Here is a 20811-nt window from a genome sequence, read left to right as displayed (position 1 = left end):
AAATGTGTCCGTTCGGAGCTTTGTACTTTTGTCCCCTCCCACTTTCCAGGTCTTCCTATTGGTCATTCAGCTTGGCCCCCACATTAATGAACCAATAACTAGGACCATATGGTCTTATGCGTTAAAGGCCAAACTCCATCAAAATAAAAGTGCTTGCACAGCTGGTTTCACACTGATCCATTCTTCTGCTTTTGCGGAATGAAATGCGTGACCATGTATTCCTAAGGAACTCTTCACACTGATCCATTCTTCTTCCATGGAACGAAACATGTGACCATGTATTCCTAAGGAACTCTTCACACTGATCCATTCTTCTTCCATGGAACGACATGTGTGACCATGTATTCCTAAGGAACTCTTCACACTGATTCATTCTTCTTCCATGGAACGAAACGTGTGACCATGTATTCCTAAGGAACTCTTCACACTGATCCATTCTTCTTCCATGGAACGAAACGTGTGACCATGTATTCCTATGGGACTCTTCACACTGATTCATTCTTCTTCCACGGAACGAAACGTGTGACCATGTATTCCTAAGGAACTCTTCACACTGATCCATTCTTCTTCCATGGAACGAAATGTGTTACCATGTATTCCTATGGGACTCTTCACACTGATCCATTCTTCTTCCACGGAACGAAACGTGTGACCATGTATTCCTAAGGAACTCTTCACACTGATCCATTCTTCTTCCATGGAACGAAATGTGTTACCATGTATTTCTATGGGACTCTTCACACTGATCCATTCTTCTTCCACGGAACGAAACGTGTGACCATGTATTTCTATGGAACTCTTCACACTCATCCATTCTTCTTCCATGGAACGAAACGTGTGACCATGTATTCCTATGGAACTCTTCACATTTATCCATTCTTCTTCCACGGGACGAAACGTGTGACCATGTATTCCTATGGGACTCTTCACACTGATCCATTCTTCCATGGAATGAAACGTGTGACCATGTATTCCTGAGGAACTCTTCATACTGATCCATTCTTCTTCCATGGAACGAAACGTGTGACCATGTATTCCTATGGGACTCTTCACACTGATCCATTCTTCCTCCACGGAATGAAACGCGTGACCATGTATTCCTATCGGACTCTTCACACTGATCCATTCTTCTTCCACGTAACGAAATGTGTGACCATGTATTCCTATCGGACTCTTCACACTGATCCATTCTTCTTCCGCTTTTATGGAGCGAAACGTGTGACCATGTATTCCTATGGGACTCTTCACACTGATCCATTCTTCTTCCATGGAACGAAATGTGTGACCATGTATTCCTATGGGACTCTTCACACTGATCCATTCTTCTTCCATGGAACGAAACGTGTGACTATGTATTCCTATGGGACTCTTCACACTGATCCATTCTTCTTCCATGGAACGAAACGTGTGACCATGTATTCCTATCGGACTCTTCACACTGATCCATTCTTCTTCCACGTAACGAAACGTGTGACCATGTATTCCTATCGGACTCTTCACACTGATCCATTCTTCTTCCGCTTTTATGGAACGAAACGTGTGACCATGTATTCCTATGGAACTCTTCACACTGATCCATTCTTCTTCCATGGAACGAAACGTGTGACCATGTATTCCTATCGGACTCTTCACACTGATCCATTCTTCTTCCACGTAACGAAACGTGTGACCATGTATTCCTATCGGACTCTTCACACTGATCCATTCTTCTTCCGCTTTTATGGAACGAAACGTGTGACCATGTATTCCTATGGAACTCTTCACACTGATCCATTCTTCTTCCATGGAACGAAACGTGTGACTATGTATTCCTATGGGACTCTTCACACTGATCCATTCTTCTTCCATGGAACGAAACGTGTGACCATGTATTCCTATGGGACTCTTCACACTGATCCATTCTTCCATGGAACAAAAAGTGTGACCATGTATTCCTGAGGAACTCTTCATACTGATCCATTCTTCTTCCACGGAACGAAACGTGTGACCATGTATTTCTATGGAACTCTTCACACTGATCCATTCTTCTGCTTTTGCGGAACGAAACATGTGACCATGTATGCCTATGGGACTCTTCACACTGATCCATTCTTCTTCCATGGAACGAAACATGTGACCATGTATTCCTATGGGGCTCTTCACACTGATCCATTCTTCTTCCACGGAACGAAACGTGTGACCATGTATTCCTATGGGACTCTTCACACTGATCCATTCTTCTTCCACGGAACGAAACGTGTGACCATGTATTCCTATGGGACTCTTCACAATGATCCATTCTTCTTCCTTGGAACGAAATGGTGTGACCATGTATTCCTATGGAACTCTTCACACTGATCCATTCTTCTTCCACGGAACAAAACGTGTGACCATGTATTCCTATGGAACTCTTCACACTGATCAATTCTTCTTCCACGGAACGAAACATGTGACAATGTATTCCTATGGGACTCTTCACACTGATCCATTCTTCCTCCACGGAATGAAACGCGTGACCATGTATTCCTATCGGACTCTTCACACTGATCCATTCTTCTTCCACGTAACGAAACGTGTGACCATGTATTTCTATCGGACTTTTCACACTGATCCATTCTTCTTCCGCTTTTATGGAACGAAACGTGTGACCATGTATTCCTATGGGACTCTTCACACTGATCCATTCTTCTTCCATGGAACGAAACGTGTGACTATGTATTCCTATGGGACTCTTCACACTGATCCATTCTTCTTCCATGGAACGAAATGTGTGACCATGTATTCCTATGGGACTCTTCACACTGATCCATTCTTCTTCCATGGAACGAAACGTGTGACTATGTATTCCTATGGGACTCTTCACACTGATCCATTCTTCTTCCATGGAACGAAACGTGTGACCATGTATTCCTATGGGACTCTTCACACTGATCCATTCTTCCATGGAACAAAAAGTGTGACCATGTATTCCTGAGGAACTCTTCATACTGATCCATTCTTCTTCCACGGAACGAAACATGTGACCATGTATTTCTATGGAACTCTTCACACTGATCCATTCTTCTGCTTTTGCGGAACGAAACGTGTGACCATGTATGCCTATGGGACTCTTCACACTGATCCATTCTTCTTCCATGGAACGAAACATGTGACCATGTATTCCTATGGGGCTCTTCACACTGATCCATTCTTCTTCCATGGAACGAAACGTGTGACCATGTATTCCTATGGGACTCTTCACACTGATCCATTCTTCTTCCACGGAACGAAACGTGTGACCATGTATTCCTATGGGACTCTTCACACTGATCCATTCTTCTTCCACGGAACGAAACGTGTGACCATGTATTCCTATGGGACTCTTCACACTGATCAATTCTTCTTCCACGGAACGAAACATGTGACCATGTATTCCTATGGGACTCTTCACACTGATCCATTCTTCTTCCGCTTTTGTGGAATGAAACGCGTGACCATGTATCCCTATGGAACTCTTCACACTGATTCTTTGTGGGTGCATATTTTTTAAATCCTGCTTGCTTCATTTGTGGAAATCAATGAAAAACACAGCAAAAATGCATCAAAAAGGCACCTGCATATGACCACCCTCATGGTTCATGAGAAAATGTCGAGTGTCCTCAAAGATTCTCACCCTAGGTTCCTGAAAATTTGGAATCCTTGGTAGTCTTATGTTCCCAAATCAAGCTTGGGTACTTACCACTGTAAGGGGGGTTCTTGCCTACAGGTTCACTTGTCTCTAACTCTTCATTCTCTACTCTTTTCTCTAAGTGTACTTCTTTTCCCCTTGGCTTTCAGCTATGTTGTCTCCTCCCCCCCTTTTTTTTTATTCTTTTTTTTTTCATCCCTCCCTAGTCACTTATTGCTTTGCCCACAGCCCTCCGCCTAGATTTACCACTGCTGGGTATTTCACTCAGGTGTACATTACCCTATTTGGGGCACTCCTTGTTGACGGCTACTCTGTATATGTGTTGACTTTTTGTATTGTATATCTGACAGTTGGTCCCCTGCGAGGGACCTCATTACCTGAATGTCTGTACCTTGTTATTTTTACAAAAAAAGAAAACTAATAAAAAGTATTCTGCCAGAAAAATGTACCTGCGGTGTATTTTTGGGTCACATTCCTGTAAAAATGCAGTAAAAATGCAGCAAAATCACAGTTAAAAAAAAAAAGTGTTTTTGGTACACACACACACGTGTTATACTTACCTGCTCTGTGCAATGGTTTTACACAGAGCAGTTCCAATCCGCCTCTTCTTGGGTCCCCCACCGGCGTTCCTGGCCCCTCGCCCCTGCTGAATGCCCCCAGAGCAAGCTGCTTGTGTGCTCGCTCCTGAGCCGCCTCTGTGCGTCTAAGAGACGAGGGACCTCATTTCCTGAATGTTTGTACCTTCCTATTTTTACAAAAAAGAAAAAAAACTAATAAAAATGATTGTGCCAGAAAAATGAAGAATTTTTGGGTCACATTCCTGTAAAAATGCAGTGAAAATGCAGCAAAATCAAGGTTTAAAAAAAAAAAAAAAAAAGTGTTTTTTCTATAGATACACACATATACACACACACACATATATATATATAGAGAGAGAGAGAGAGAGAGAGTTGCTTATTGCTTTCCCCACAGCCCTCCGCCTAGATTTACCACTGTTGGGTATATATATACAGTGGGGATCGAAAGTTTGGGCACCCCAGCTAAAAATTTGTATTAATGTGCATAAAGAAGCCAAAGAAAGATGGAAAAATCTCTAAAGGGCATCAAATTACAGATTAGACATTCTTATAATATGTCAACAAAAGTTAGATTTTATTTCCATCATTTACACTTTCAAAATAACAGAAAACAAAAAAATGGCGTCTGCAAAAGTTTGGGCACCCTGCAGAATTTATAGCATGCACTGCCCCCTTTGCAAAGCTGAGACCTGCCAGTGTCATGGATTGTTCTCAATCATCGTCTGGGAAGACCAGGTGATGTCAATCTCAAAGGTTTTAAATGCCCAGACTCATCTGACCTTGCCCCAACAATCAGCACCATGGGTTCTTCTAAGCAGTTGTCTAGAAAACTGAAACTGAAAATAGTTGACACTCACAAAGCTGGAGAAGACTATAAGAAGATAGCACAGCATTTTCAGATGTCAATATCCTCTGTTCGGAATGTAATTAAGAAATGGCAGTCATCAGGAACAGTGGAAGTTAAAGCAAGATCTGGACGAACAAGAAAAATATCAGACAGAACAGCTCGCAGGATTGTGAGAAAAACTATTCAAAACCCACGTTTGACTGCACGATCCCTCCAGAAAGATCTGGCAGACACTGGAGTTGTGGTACCCTATTCCACTATAAAGAGATACTTGTACAAATATGGTCTTCATGGAAGAGTCATCAGAAGAAAACCTCTTCTACGTCCTGACCACAAAAATCATCGTTTGAACTTTGCAAATGAACATATAGACAAGCCTGATGCATTTTGGAAACAAGTTCTATGGACCGATGAGGTTAAAATTGAACTTTTTGGCCGGAATGAGCAAAGGTACGTTTGGAGAAGAAGGGGCACAGAATTTAATGAAAAGAACCTCTGTCCAACTGTTAAGCATGGGGTTGGATCAATCATGCTTTGGGGTTGTGTTGCAGCCAATGGCACAGGGAACATCTCACGAGTAGAAGGAAAAATGGATTCAATAAAATTTCAGCAAATTTTGGATGGTAACTTGATGCCATCTGTGAAAAAGCTGAAGTTAAAGAGAGGATGGCTTCTACAAATGGATAATGATCCTAAACACACCTCGAAATCCACGGGGGATTACATCAAGAGGCGTAAACTGAAGGTTTTGCCATGGCCTTCACAATCTCCTGACCTCAACATAATTGAAAATCTATGGATAGACCTTAAAAGAGCCGTGCGTGACAGACAGCCCAGAAATCTCAAAGAACTGGAAGACTTTTGTAAGGAAGAATGGGCAAAGATACCTCAAACAAGAACTGAAAGACTCTTGGCTGGCTACAAAAAGCGTTTACAAGCTGTGATACTTGCCAAAGGGGGCAGTACAAGATATTAACTCTGCAGGGGGCCCAAACTTTTGTAGACGCCATTTTTTTGTTTTCTGTTATTTTGAAAGTGTAAATGATGGAAATAAAATCTAACTTTTGTTGACATATTATAAGAATGTCTAATCTGTAATTTGATGCCTTTTGGAGATTTTTCCATCTTTCCTTGGCTTCTTTATGCACATTAATACAAATTTTTAGCTGGGGTGCCCAAACTTTCGATCCCCACTGTATATATATATATATATGTTATACTTGTCTGCTCTGTGCAATGGTTCTGCACAGAGCAGCTCCAATCCGCCTCTTCTCTGGTCCCCCACCGGCGCTCCTGGCCCCTTGCCCCTGCTGAATGCCCCCAGAGCAAGCTGCTTGCTCTGGGAGCACTCGTGTGTGCTCGCTCCTGAGCCGCCTCTGTGCGTCTAAGAGACACACAGAGCGAGGCTCGGCCCCACCCTCTGCTCCCTCCTCACTGGTTGTGACTGACAGCAGCAAGAACCAATGACGTCAATGAGGCGGTAGAGACCCTGGAGAGCAGGGGTGGACTGACCATTTGGAAACTCGGGCACTGCCCGAGGGCCCGGGGTCAGTAGGGGGCCCCATGAGATGCCCCTGGTACCTTTTTCATAGGCTTTTTTGAGTTTGGGCAAGGACACAGGGGCCCCATGATCCCCTATTGCCCGGGGGCCCCATGAGTTGTCAGTCCGCCCCTGCTGGAGAGCCTCTACTCCCGTGCACAGCGTTGGATCAGGATCAGGCTCAGGCTCAGATGAGTATTGGAGGGGAAGGAGCTGCACATAGAATGCATGAAGGTAAAAAAAAAACCCTTCAGGCTTTAGAACAAAACTCCTTTATGTCTAGGGGATGGTAAATAGATAACTTGAGCTACTTACACTCCCCCATGCTCCAGCAATGGACTATGGGCTATGGACCCTGCATTAGTCATGATGTCATGACTTAGATCTCCGAAGTTCAGGGGAGGTGAAGCTGCAGAGCTTGGTCTAACAGCATAGAGGAAACTGCAGATCAGGTAAGTAGAAGTGCTTTTCCAAATCCCACAGATGTTAATGAAAAGTTAACCCTTGCAGTCCAGCTGCAGCCTCACTGTATGGCATCAGCTTACTGGGGTTCAGCTTTAAAGTGGTTCTAAAGGCAGAAGGTTTTAGAACGCATTAAGGTAAAAATCCTACCCCCTCCCACTCGGTTTTGAGCATTTCCGGTTTCAGAGCTGTCATTCCCCCGCTGCTGTGCCTGAGGAAGCAGCTAATCAAGTACGATCTGTGCTTGATCATCTGCAGTGGAGACATTGTGGCTCTAATAGACCCAGGAAGTCTCCATAACGAGGACCAATCACCAGCCCAAAGCTATCACATAGGGGCTTGTTAGCAGCCTTGTCATACTAAAAAATTAAAGTTTAAAATATAAAAATTATAACATGGATTATAATCTAGATATTTTATACATAGCACATTGGCGCACTATGGACCAATGCAACTATGTATATACAGTACCATACCTGGCCGATGCCCCTGGAGGATGCTAAGCATTCGCTGATGACAGTGGAGTGTGTGATGTCACTGTCCCATCATCTCGTCCAATCAGAGAATGCTTTGTTCTGGGGGTTTGAAATAATTTTATACAAAAATACAGATGTGCAAAAAATGGCCAAAATGCACTAGAGGTGAGCTAGTTAAACCCACAAGTAAAAACCCACAGTAAAACGCAGTCTCTATATGTAGTAAAGCATGCTTGTTATACTCACTGTGGAACCTAAGGGGTTAATCCTCTGCAATGTGTAAAAACCCAGTTTGATCCTGACTTTTCTGATCCTCCCCTTCTTCCAGTGTCCCCTCTTATCTCCTGATAAGACATCTCGTGTGGTGTCACTCTGCACATGCTCAGTTTGGTGTGTATTGCTAGAGAGTTTTTTTTTCCTTGGGAGAGTGCATGTGATCAGCACAGGGCCAATCAGCACTGTCCAGACAGAGGTCAGGGGTTCTGCATCCTCCTGGAGCAAAATAAAAGCTCCTCCTACAAGCTTTAACCAGTGCTCTGCTGGATACTGATAGAAGTCACAAGACTGCAATATACTGCTGATGAGAAAAGGTATTTAGCAGTTTATATTTACTAATATAATTGCTCTTCCATATTCTGTGTACTGTGGGAGATCAGATATAATGAATGCAGGGTCCGGGGAGAGCGGATATAGTGAATGCAGGGTCCGGGGAGACCAGATATAGTGAATGCAGGGTCCGGGGAGAGCGGATATAGTGAATACAGGGTCCGGGAAGAGCGGATATAGTGAATTCAAGGTCTGGGGAGACCGGATATAGTGAATGCAGGGTCCAGAGAGACCAGATATAGTAAATGCAGGGTCCAGGGAGACCAGATATAGTGAATGCAGGGTCCGGGGAGAGCGGATATAGTGAATGCAGGGTCCGGGGAGAGCGGATATAGTGAATGCGGAGTCCGGGGAGAGCAGATATAGTGAATGTGGGGTCCGGGGAGAGCGGATATAGTGAATGCAGGGTCCGGGGAGACCAGATATAGTGAATGCGGGGTACTGGAAGACCGGATATAGTGAATGCAGGGTTCGGGGAGAACGGATATAGTGAATGCAGGGTCCAGAGAGACCAGATATAGTGAATGCAGGGTCCAGGGAGACCAGATATAGTGAATGCAGGGTCCGGGGAGAGCGGATATAGTGAATACAGGGTCCGGGAAGAGCGGATATAGTGAATGCAGGGTCCGGGGAGAACGGATATAGTGAATGCAGGGTCCAGAGAGACCAGATATAGTGAATGCAGGGTCCAGGGAGACCAGATATAGTGAATGCGGGGTCCGGGGAGAGCGGATATAGTGAATGCGGAGTCCGGGGAGAGCTGATATAGTGAATGTGGGGTCCGGGGAGAGCGGATATAGTGAATGCGGGGTCTGGGGAGACAAGATATAGGGAATGCAGGGTCCGGGGAGAGTGGATATAGTGAATGCAGGGTCTGGGGAGTCCGTATATAGTGAATGCAGGGTCTGGGGAGAGTGGATATAGTGAATGCAGTGTCCGGGGAGAGCGGATATAGTGAATGCAGGGTCCGGGGAGACCGGATATAGTGAATGCAGTGTCCGGGGAGAGCGGATATAGTGAATGCAGGGTCCGGGGAGAGCGGATATAGTGAATGCGGGGTCCGGGGAGAGCGGATATAGTGAATGCAGGGTCCGGGGAGAGCGGATATAGTGAATGCAGGGTCCTGGGTTTAGTAACACTTTAAAGGACAACTTGTGGCAACCAATCAGAATGCATCTTTCACTAGTCTGACCACAGTAAACTGAAAACAGATTGGCTGCTGTGGACTACTACACTTTTCTCTGTACATTGTTTTACTAAATAATCTGAATTATGATCTACTTTTTACATTCGTGAAATTTACAAACCAGCATCATATAATGGTCACTGTGTGCGGCGACAAGCGGGCCTGCGTCTCTAAAACTTACTTTTAATTTTGCATCTCTTTTACTCTAGTAAATAAAGGGACATTGTATCTGTTTTTTAATTTTTTTTATTTAAATACATGTTTTAATGACCTGAGTTTCATCACATCGTCACATCAGAATGGACTAAGATGTAATATATTTTTTCCATTAGAATGTTCTTTGACTCTGCTGGTATCATTGGGACATGAACAACAAGGTCTTCACATTCCCTAACTGCAGCACGATTCTCCTGGGGCTGCTGTGAGCTGCATTGTGCATCTGGCAGTTACAAGCAGGCGAGTGCAGCAACAACGTCTTCTGTATCCACGCAGGCTGTAATGAACTACCTGGAAGTGTTGAAGTTTTCCGGTTCAGAATTGCTTGGCATGTGAGCATAGAGGAAGCAATAAAAACTGCTGCAGGCATGTGAGGGCAACTCTAGACACGTGTTTTATTAAGTGCCGAGTCACTTTAAGTCACTATGAAAGCTTGACCTCTCCTTTATTATTTATTTATTTCAGGTACTTATATAGCGCCGTCAATTTACGCAGCGCTTTACATATATATTGTACATTCACATCAGTCCCTAACCCTCAAGGGGTGTACAATCTAAGGTCCCTAACTCACATTCATACATACACATACTAGGGCCAATATAGACAGGAGCCAATTAACCTACCAGCATGGAGTGTTGGAGGAAACCGGAGTACCCGGAGGAAACCCACGCAGGCACAGGGAGAACATGCAAACTCCAGGCAGGTGGTGCCGTGGCTGGGATTCAAACCAACGACCCGAGTACTGCCAGGCGGAAGTGCTAACCATTTATGCGCACTTCAACCAATCACAACAGGAGGATGCAGCAATATGCTGTTGGATCACATCTGCTAGATGAGGGTACCTCCAGAAAACCCGGTGTACCCAAAGTGCTTCTGTTGTGCTGACAACCTTCTGAGAGCCCATTGGTGGAAAGTTCTCTGCATGTGGCTATCCCCAACCAACCACCGCATGCCATGGGTGCAGCTGTCTGCGGAGACATTAGAGGGCGCCACGTTCCTGCTTGTGTTGGCGCAGAGCTTGTAGGAAGATCTGCTTCACCTGTGCCATCATCTCATTGTAGAGTTTCAGGTCATCCTCCTTCGTTTTCAAGGCGCTCTTTAGAGCCGATTTCAGAGCTTCGTTTTCATCTACTTTTATTTCCAGCCTGAAATGTCGAGGCGATATTCAAAATGAGAGAAATGGGTAAAGGCAGAGCAGCGGTATCCACAGCACGCTGAAGTGAGCATTGCATAAGAACTACAAAAAATTCCAAAAACAACCTCCTGCGCTTAAATGGAATCCTATCCTTCAAAAGCTGCCGACACCAAACTTATACCCAAGTAAGTGAATGATCAATTCAAATAAATAGTGTAGCGCTAATAATACTAACAAATTACGTGTTAAAATGCACAAACTCTATATACATCCCCTACATATATATATCCGAGGTGATAAATCAATACATAAATAATAAAATAGTAGTGTCATACGTGAATTCCCTCACGGGGAATATTTAGTGAAAAAAGTGACAAACACACTCCTATTTGCACATTGTGAAACAATATGTATACTGGTGCACAAAATTAGTGAACAAATAATCAATTCAAAAAGTCCAAAATGATATAATAATAATAATACGATAATTTGTGATGATCCTCACACTTCACTCTTCATGCAAGAATATATAATGTGCCGTATACGTGGTACACACGTGCCAATCCTTTACCAGCCAAAATACCCCCTCGCCTCCTTCATTAGACCCCACAGGGTCAACACGCTTTGAGGATCAAGTGATCCTATCAGAATGGATCCCTCTCAGGCTTTCCCCTCACGTCTCCAGCCTCCAACAGACTAACAGCCAGATCCTCACAGGATCATGATAAGATACAAGCAGAGACCCTCCATAGTGCAACCGGTTTTTATTGCATCAAATTTAAAACGACAATAAGTATTACACTCACATTTGCCCACGAGTTTTCCAGCTTTTTACCACATGCTATGGGTGTACTGCATGGGTGTACTCAACAGGGTGATCCAATATGGCCCCCACGCCGGAAATGACGTCACCGGAAGCTCCTCCCCACGTACCGACGCGTTGCGCCATGCCCACCTCGTGACTTCATCAGGGTCCCTGATATATTCTTGTATGAAGAGTGAAGTGTGAGGATCATCACAAATTATCGTATTACTATTATTATATCATTTTGGACTTTTTTGTCAAGGTCCTACCTTTTCCCTGAGGTTATGTTACTCCATGTGCTGGCGTCCATCTTGGATTCTGCTGTGCATGGTGGGAATCCTTTTATGCCTTCAGGTCTCTGTGGTCCATCCCCCAGAGGGGTGTGGCTGATGACATATAAGCCTGTGGCCCGCACATGCTCTTTGCACTTGTGTCTTGTGTCTTGGTGTTGCTATTACTCTGTTCTGAGTCTCGTGACTCTCCTAGTATCTGATTCGGCTTGTGACTTGACTATTCTTTGTATTCTCCTTTGATCTGACCCTCTGTTGCTGAACCCGGCTTGTGACCTGTGATTCTCGTCTGCTGTCCTGTACTGTTTTGTCCTGTTGTTGTTGACCCGGCTTGTCTGACTACTCTTTTGTCTCTTCCACCAGCTACACGCCATTGGCGGCGGCCATTACCGCAACTGAGGTGTCTCGGGGGCCGCGACCTGGTTCCTGGCTGCGTCAAGTCCATCCCCACCATCAGGGGCCCTGATGAAGGGCAGCCTGGGACTTAGACTCCGCGCCCTGAGGGACTTCGGTCTGTGGGTGGTGGTTGTCGTCAGCCAGTGCGTTACATTGTTAGGCCTGCCTGTCCGTTCATCGGCCCCTGCCCTGACATTTTTGAATTGATTATTTGTTCACTAATTTTGTGCACCAGTATACATGTTGTTTCACAATGTGCAAATAGGAGTGTGTTTGTCACTTTTTTCACTAAATATTCCCCGTGAGGGAATTCACGTATGACACAACTATTTTATTATTTATGTATTGATTTATCGCCTCGGATATATATATATGTAGGGGATGTATATAGAGTTTGTGCATTTTAACATGTAATTTGTTAGTATTATTAGCGCTACACTATTTATTTTAATTGCATAAGAACTGCAATCATTTATTTATTTATTGTTTTTATTTTTTATTTTAGGATTCCACTCCCCCCCCCCCCCCATCCTATATGGAAAATAAAATATTGCCAAACTCTGCTTACCTTCTCTATGCTCCAGCAGCCACTGGCTTCCTGCTTGGTCCAGCACCTCCTCAGACTTGCCCATTTCCTGTGAGCCCAGTCTGCACTTCCAGGGGGCATATCATCAAGCAGGCTGGGCTCACAGAACTTTAGGACTGAGCGGCACTCATGCTTCATTACAAGGGCACGGCTTCATCCTAGAAAAATGCCCCCACACATAAGCGGAGTAAGAAGCAGGAGCTGCAGTGATGTCAAGAGATGGGCTACATGCAGGAAAAAGGTAGGTACAGGGTTTCTGTTTTTTCTTAAATTAAAAAGGCGAGCGGATGATTCGGAAGATGGGAGAGGTAGGTGGTGGGTGACAGGCTGAAGTTGTGCTTTACGGCGCCTGACCCAGCTTTTTTCTTGCAGTATTGGTTGGTCACTGACCAGCCCTCAGCCTGCTGATTGGACGATGAAAGAGAAAAAAGCACACTGATAAAGTCATCATTCTGCTACAAGAATGGAGTGATAGGGGAGGGAAAGAAGAGTGAGCTTGTGCTCCTGGGGGAACGGGCATTAACGTGAACCTGAATGGGCAAAGCACAAAATGGCTTTTTTATTACAAAACGACCCGCACTGCAATTTTATATTATATTACAGTTCACAGCAAAGGGTGTTTAGCTTTCAGACTTTCTACATAAATTAAATTTGGTATGGACCTGTAGCACAGGGGAGGAGTCACTGCTGTGACTTACCCTAGGTTCACATCTGTGCGGGTGGTGCCGCTGCGGATCCGCACCACCCGCACAGAGAATTGCGGTTCCATGGGCGGGTGGCATTAGTTCTAATGGCATGCCGCCCACACTGGAAAACGCAACCGTACTGGGAACCGGGAGCGTTTTCCAAAGAAGTGCAGGGACTCCCTGCGTGTCACGGGCACGGGAGTCCATTCAAATGAATGGGCTCTCGTGCCTGTGCAAAACTCGTCTCGCACTGCCGCATAGGTGTGAACCGGGGGTAAGCTGTGTGTGTAATCTTAGCTTCAGGTTCCATCTCAGTGAAAAGGTCCCCTACTGCAAGGTACCCCCCTCCTCCTCCCTAAAGTGCTAATGTTTGCTAATGTCTTCTAAACGCCTTTCTCCTGGTATGAGAAAAAAATGCTCCTAAAGCCACGTTTTTGTAAACACGTTTAGACCCGTTTAGGCGCATCAAGCGCTTGAGAGTTAATTCATTCCATTGGCCAGAATATTTATTTATTCTATCCACTGAAATGAACTCAAGTGCTAAATGCACCTAGCGATAACGCGCGTTTAGACGCAATTATGTGCATCGGCATTTTTTAGCAGCAAAATGCTGCTCTCCTGAATGCACTGGCCCCGGTATGTTTTTCTGCTTTGAAATACCTATGTGTGCATGGACACATAGGGGTTGATTTACTAAAGGTAAAGTGACTGTGCACTTTGCAAGTGCAGTTGTTCCAGAGCTTAGTAAATGAGAGGGAGCTCTGCTGACTTCTATTATCCAATCATGAGCAAGCAAAAATGCTGTTTTTTTATGTTGCTTGCATGTGATTGGGTATTTTTTGCCTCATTTACCAAGCTCTGGAGCAACTGCACTTGCAAAGTGCACAGACTATTCGACTTTACTAAATCAACCCCATAGACTAACCTGGAGGGGCGTTTATAAAGAAAAAAACCCCAAAAAAAGGTCAAAAAACACTCTTAAAAGTGCATGAGGCCTAAAAGTACCTGTAAGTGGGAAATAGATAATATATTACTTTTCCTTGACTTCCTCCCACAGCGGCTAGGCGAAGGTGACGTCATCCTGCTTCTGGCCATATCTCTTGGAATTCTGAGTAGCACAAATCTTGTAGCACAGTGCAGGGTTATCTTCTCCTACTCAACATTCTCCAAGATCTGGGCAGAAGCAGGATGACGTCACCCCCGCCTAAGCACTGCAGGGGGAATTTGGGGAAAGGCAAGTATATTATCTGTGATGGGAGTCACTTTGGGTGCGGGACCCATGGAACACAGCTCACTTTAGAAAGGTGGGGAGACCCCTGTCTCAGCTCCCCATATCCCTATTATGTGTAAGTCACCCTGTGCCTGTTAGGGGTACAGGATGATCTGTTCTAATATTGGGGTAGGGGGGTTAATTGTTTAATGCCATGTGGTTGCATCCCATTGTTCTATTGTGTGTCTTGCTTGGGAGCAAACTATTATGGGATGTATGTGTTTATGTGTATTAGCTTAGTGGGAGGGTGTCTCCAGCAGTCCTCCCTCCTGATGGGACTGTCTCCTGGTGTGAAGATTGAATACCTGTGTGTCTCTTGTTGCTAAGTGTAGATTGCCCCGCCCTGTGACATTATGCAGGGAGGGGGGATTGCCCCCTGAGTGTATAAAAAGCCAGTTCGAGTTTCAAATAAAGAGTTCCATGTTCAGACAGACTGGTGTTGTCTAGTCTTGTTTGGTTGGCTGTGGTGTCTGTGGTCGGTGTTCGGACGGGGAAGCGGTATTATAACGGAAGTACCCAAGCGCAGACTGGGTCGGTTTCGTTACATTATCTATCCCTCCCCCCCCCACAGGTGAAGTGGAAGATTCGCTTGAAGCTATTCCATTCTGTAAAGAAAAGGCTCATTCATATGCAAAAAGGTTAAAAAAAGAAACCTTTTTAAAAGTTATTTTTCTGAGACCTAAACATAATAAAAAAGAAAATATCTAAAATATCTAGAATACATTCCCTTCACAACGTCACAGCATGAGCCCCAGAAACACAGACGGTGACGTAGCGGAGAGTGGACTTACTTTATGCTGAGTTCCTCAAGTTGCGTCTCCAGTGGCACACTGGAGGATGAATCGGAGATTTCATTGAAATTCAGAAAGAGTCGGGAGTTGCTGAGCGACTGTCCTGTGGAGAGAAAATTGGCTGTAATTCACAGGGAGCATTCAGTATATACAGGAGCGAGTAGACAATGGACACGGAGATTGCACACAAGGCAGCCTGTTACTTAAAGGGTACCTCCACTTTTGTGAGAAAAAAATTGCAAATAAAAAAAAAAAAATAGAGTGTAAACATTCAATTACAATATGATTTGTGTAACAATTGTAATCAAAAATGACCTTTCCTTTTCAATCTGCAGCTCTGTAATTTTCTGTAAAATACTATGCAATATATCAGCCTGGAGGCTTTCTGTACATGTATGGCATACAGAACGCCCCCCAGAAATGTCATTTCCTGCTTGTGTGATTGGCTCACTGATTTTCCCAGAAGTCTGCTCTAAGATACAAATCTGATTTTGTGCATCCCCTGCAACAAAAATGTCATTTCTGGTGAGATACTTCCAAAGAGAAATCAAGCCTTGAAGGGATGCAGACCCTGTCACTTTCCTCATTAGATCCCTGCAGGTGCAGCAGCTGATTGATAATTACAAAGTCACTCCCATAGAGATGGACTCAGACAAATAGCGATTTCTGCAGAACAACAAAAGGTAGGAATCTGCAACAAAGTTTGTTAAAATCCCTGCAATGTACACAGATCACCCAGAGAGGGAGATTTTTTTTTCTCAACAAAAGTGGAGTTACTCTTTAAAGTGAACCTGTTGGATATACCAGAGTTTTCGGATTCCCTAAACCTGGCCCCAGGGGCGGACTGACAACTCATGGGGCCCCCGGGCAATAGGGGACCATGGGGCCCCTGTGTCCTTGCCCAAACTCAAAAAAGCCTATGAAAAAGGTACCAGGGGTATCTCATGGGGCCCCCTACTGACCCCGGGCCCTCGGGCAGTGCCCGAGTTTCCAAATGGTCAGTCCGCCCCTGCCTGGCCCCATGCAGATCTGTCAGAACAATACCATTTACCGTCCATGTACTGTGAGGGCCCAAATAAGCCACCCACTGAGATTATATCAAGTTAGTCGGATCTCTGCCTCTAACCGCCTAATGAATGAGCAAAACAATGGAGGTTATTTACTAAAACCGGAGAGTGAAAAACTTGGTGCAGCTCTGCATAGAGACCAATCAGCTTCCAGGTTTTATTGCCAAAGTTTAATTAAACAAGCTGAAGTTAGAAGCTGATTGGCTCCCAGATTCTGCACTCTCCAATTTTTCTTCCACAATTAATTTAAAGGCTAAGTTCGCCTATACAGAAAAAATAAAAATGCATTTATTTTTGCTGGGAAAAGTGCATTTGTTATTTTTTCCAGCAGGAGCCGGGAAAGCATTGCACTTGCGATCAGTAGATCATGAGTGCAATGTCAGACTCCTGTAAACGTGTCCTCCGACTTTCAGCCCGTAACTCTGTAGGGGCTTTCTGTTTGTAACCCAAAGGACATTTTAGTGGACTATACAGTTCCTTTGGAAAAGTCTTCACACCCCTTGAAATTTTCCACATTATGTTGTGTTACAACCAAAAACGTCAATGTATATTATTGGGATTTGATGTGATAGATCAACACAAAGTGGCACATAATTGTGAAATGGAAGGAAAATGAGAAATGGTTTTCAACATTTTTTTACAAATAAATATCTGAAAAGTGTGCGTTCATTTGTATTCAGCCCCCTTTACTATGATACCCCTAAGTAAAATCTAGTTTAACTAATTGCCTTCAGAAGTCACCTAATTAATAAATAGAGTCCACCTGTGTGTAATTTAATCTCAGTATAAATCCAGCTGTTCTGTGAAGCCCTCAGAAGTTTGTTAGAGAACATTAGTGAACAAACAGCATCATGAAGGTCAAGGAACACAGCAGACAGGTCAGGGATAAAGTTGTGAAATTTAATACCGGGTTAGGTTATAAAAACATCTCACTGTTCAATCCATCACCCGAAAATGGAAAAAGTATGGCACAACTGCAAGATTTACCAGGACATGGCCGTCCACCTTAACTGACAGGCCGGGCAAGGAGAACATTCATCAGAGAAGCAGCCAAGAGGCCCATGAGAACTCTGGAGGAGCTGCAGAGATCCATAGCTCAGGTGGGAGAATCTGTCCACAGGACAACTATTAGTCGTGCACTCCACAAATCTGACCTTTATGGAAGAGTGGCAAGAAGAAAGTCCTTGTTGGAAGAAAGCCATTAGAAGTCCTGTTTGCAGTTTGTGAGAAGCCATGTGGGGGACACAGCAAACATGTGGAAGATGGGGCTCTGGTCAGAGGAGACTAAAACGGAACTTTTTTGGCCTAAAAGCAAAATGCTATGTGTGGTAAAACTAACATTGCACATCACCCTGAACACACCATCCCCACCGTGAAACATGGTGGTGGCAACATCATATTGTGGGGTTGCTTTTCTTTAGCAGGGACAGGGAAGCTGGTCAGAGTTGATGGGAAGATGGATGGGGCCAAATACAGGGCAATCTTAGAAGAAAACCTGTTAGAGTCTGCAAAAGACTTGAGGTTGGGGCGGAGGTTCACCTTCCAGCATAACAACGACCTCAAACATACAGCCAGAACTACAATGAAATTGTTAAGATCAGGGGTCTCCAAACTTTTGAAACAAGGGGCCAATTTACTGCCCTTCATATATTAGGGGGGCCGGACTGTGGCCAGCGAGAGTCGAAAATGCCTTGGTGGTCAGTGGGAGTAAAAAAATTACATCTCTTGTGCCATTTGGAGGAATAGTGCCCCATGTTTGGTACTAGTAATAGGAATAGTTCCCCATCATTGGTATCAGTGGGAGGAATAGTGCCCCATCACTGGTGTCAGTTGGAGGAAAATTCCCCCATCATTGTTATCAGTTGGAGGAATAGTGCCCCATCATCAGTGTCAGTGAGAGTAGTGTCCCATCATTGGTATCAGTGGGGGGAATAGTGTCCCATCATTGGTGTCAGTGGGGGGAATAGTGTCCCATCATTGGTGTCAGTGGGAGGAATAGTGCCCCATCATTGGTATCAGTAGGAGGAATAGTGCCCCATCATTGGTGTCAGTGGGAGGAATAGTGCCCCATCATTGGTGTCAGTGGGAGGAATAGTGCCCCATCATTGGTGTCAGTGGGAGGAATAGTGCCCCATCATTGGTGTCAGTGGGAGGAATAGTGTCCTATTTTTGGTGTCAGTGGAAAGACTAGTGTCTCATATTAGTGGAAGAAGTAGTGCTCCAAGGGCCAGATAAAGGCAAGCAAAGGGCCACATCCGGCCCGGGGGCTGCAATTTAGAGACCTGTGGTTTAGATCAAATCATATTCATGTGTCAGAATGGCTCAGTCATATTCCAGACATAAATCCAATTGAGAATCTATGGCCAGACCTGAAAATTGCTGTTCCCAGATGCTTTCCATCCAATCTGACAGAGCTTGAGCGATTCTGCAAAGAAGAATGGGCAGAAATGTCCTTCTCTAGATGTGCAAAGCTGGTAGAGACAACCCCAAAAAGACTTGCAGCTGGAATTGCCGCGAAAGGGGGTCCTACAAAGTATTGATTGCGGGGGGCTGAATAAAAATGTACGCCGCACTTTTCACAAATGTATTTGTAAAAAAATTTAAAAACCATTTCTGATCTTCCTTCCACTTCACAATTATGTGCCACTTTGTGTTGGTCGATCACATCAAATCCCTATAAAATAAATTTACGTTTTTGGTTGTAACATGACAAAATGTGGAAAATTTCAAGTGGTATGAATACTTTTTCAAGGCGCTGTAGTGTATCCATTCACAGGAAACTATGAATGAATGATGTGGCTGTGTGGGTGGAGTCGCTCACAGCCATGCTCTTTTCAAAAGGTGAAAGCGGGTGCGGGGAGAAGGACTCACACCCACTGGCACAGAGTAAGGGGGGAGAGGTGGCAGGAGTTGGAATGGGAGGGTAAGAGGGATTGGGGGAGAGGCGGCAGGAGTTGGAATGGGAGGGTAAGGGGGATTGGGAGAGAGACGGCAGGAGTGGAAATGGGAGGGTAAGGGGGATCGGGGGAGAGGTGGCAGGAGTTGGAATGGGAGGGTAAGGGGGATCGGGGGAGAGGCGGCAGAAGTTGGAATGGGAGTGTAAGGGGGATCGGGGGAGAGGTGGCAGGAGTTGGAATGGGAGGGTAAGGGGGAACGGGGGAGAGGCGGCAGGAGTTGGAATGGGAGTGTAAGGGGGATCGGGGGAGAGGTGGCAGGAGTTGGAATGGGAGGGTAAGGGGGATCGGGGGAGAGGCGGCAGAAGTTGGAATGGGAGTGTAAGGGGGATCGGGGGAGAGGTGGCAGGAGTTGGAATGGGAGGGTAAGGGGGATCGGGGGAGAGGCGGCAGAAGTTGGAATGGGAGTGTAAGGGGGATCGGGGGAGAGGTGGCAGGAGTTGGAATGGGAGGGTAAGGGGGAACGGGGGAGAGGCGGCAGGAGTTGGAATGGGAGGGTAAGGGGGATTGGGGGAGAGGTGGCAGGAGTTGGAATGGGAGGGTAAGGGGGATCGGGGGAGAGGCGGCAGAAGTTGGAATGGGAGGGTAAGGGGGATCGGGGGAGAGGCGGCAGAAGTTGGAATGGGAGGGTAAGAGGGAACGGGGGAGAGACAGCAGGAGTTGGAATGGGAGGGTAAGGGGGATCGGGGGAGAGGTGGCAGGAGTTGGAACGGGAGGGTAAGGGGGAACGGGGGAGAGGTGGCAGAAGTTGGAATGGGAGGGTAAGAGGGATTGGGGGAGAGGTGGCAGGAGTTGGAATGGGAGGGTAAGAGGGATTGGGGGAGAGGTGGCAGGAGTTGGAATGGGAGGGTAAGAGGGATTGGGGGAGAGGTGGCAGGAGTTGGAATGGGAGGGTAAGGGGGATCGGGGGAGAGGTGGCAGGAGTTGGAATGGGAGGGTAAGAGGGATTGGGGGAGAGGTGGCAGGAGTTGGAATGGGAGGGTAAGAGGGATTGGGGGAGAGGTGGCAGGAGTTGGAATGGGAGGGTAAGGGGGATCGGGGGAGAGGTGGCAGGAGTTGGAATGGGAGGGTAAGGGGGAACGGGGGAGAGGCGGCAGGAGTTGGAATGGGAGGGTAAGGGGGATCGGGGGAGAGGTGGCAGGAGTTGGAATGGGAGGGTAAGGGGGATCGGGGGAGAGGTGGCAGGAGTTGGAATGGGAGGGTAAGAGGGATTGGGGGAGAGGTGGCAGGAGTTGGAATGGGAGGGTAAGGGGGATCGGGGGAGAGGTGGCAGG

The 20811-nt window shown here is 45.6% G+C and overlaps 1 protein-coding gene across 2 annotated transcripts in view; it reads right to left on the bottom strand.

Moving 5' to 3' along the window:
* Positions 1-9571: 9571 nt before the first annotated feature.
* The window catches only part of CCDC13 (coiled-coil domain containing 13), an 87259-nt gene continuing 76019 nt past the window's right edge, over positions 9572-20811 (bottom strand). For both annotated transcript variants that reach the window (XM_089689023.1, XM_089689024.1), the window contains exons 14-15: positions 15517-15619; positions 9572-10702 (exon numbers count right to left, since the gene is read on the bottom strand). In XM_089689023.1, coding sequence (XP_089545149.1) covers positions 10537-10702; positions 15517-15619 — 269 coding nt within the window. In that variant the 3' untranslated portion in view covers positions 9572-10536. The remainder of the gene's footprint in view (positions 10703-15516; positions 15620-20811) is intronic.

This window comes from Staurois parvus, unplaced genomic scaffold (assembly GCF_062004578.1).
Source record: "Staurois parvus isolate SC_StPar_1 unplaced genomic scaffold, SC_StPar_1.0 ptg000467l, whole genome shotgun sequence".
NCBI lineage: Eukaryota > Metazoa > Chordata > Amphibia > Anura > Ranidae > Staurois > Staurois parvus.
This window is presented reverse-complemented; position numbering and strand designations above follow the sequence as displayed.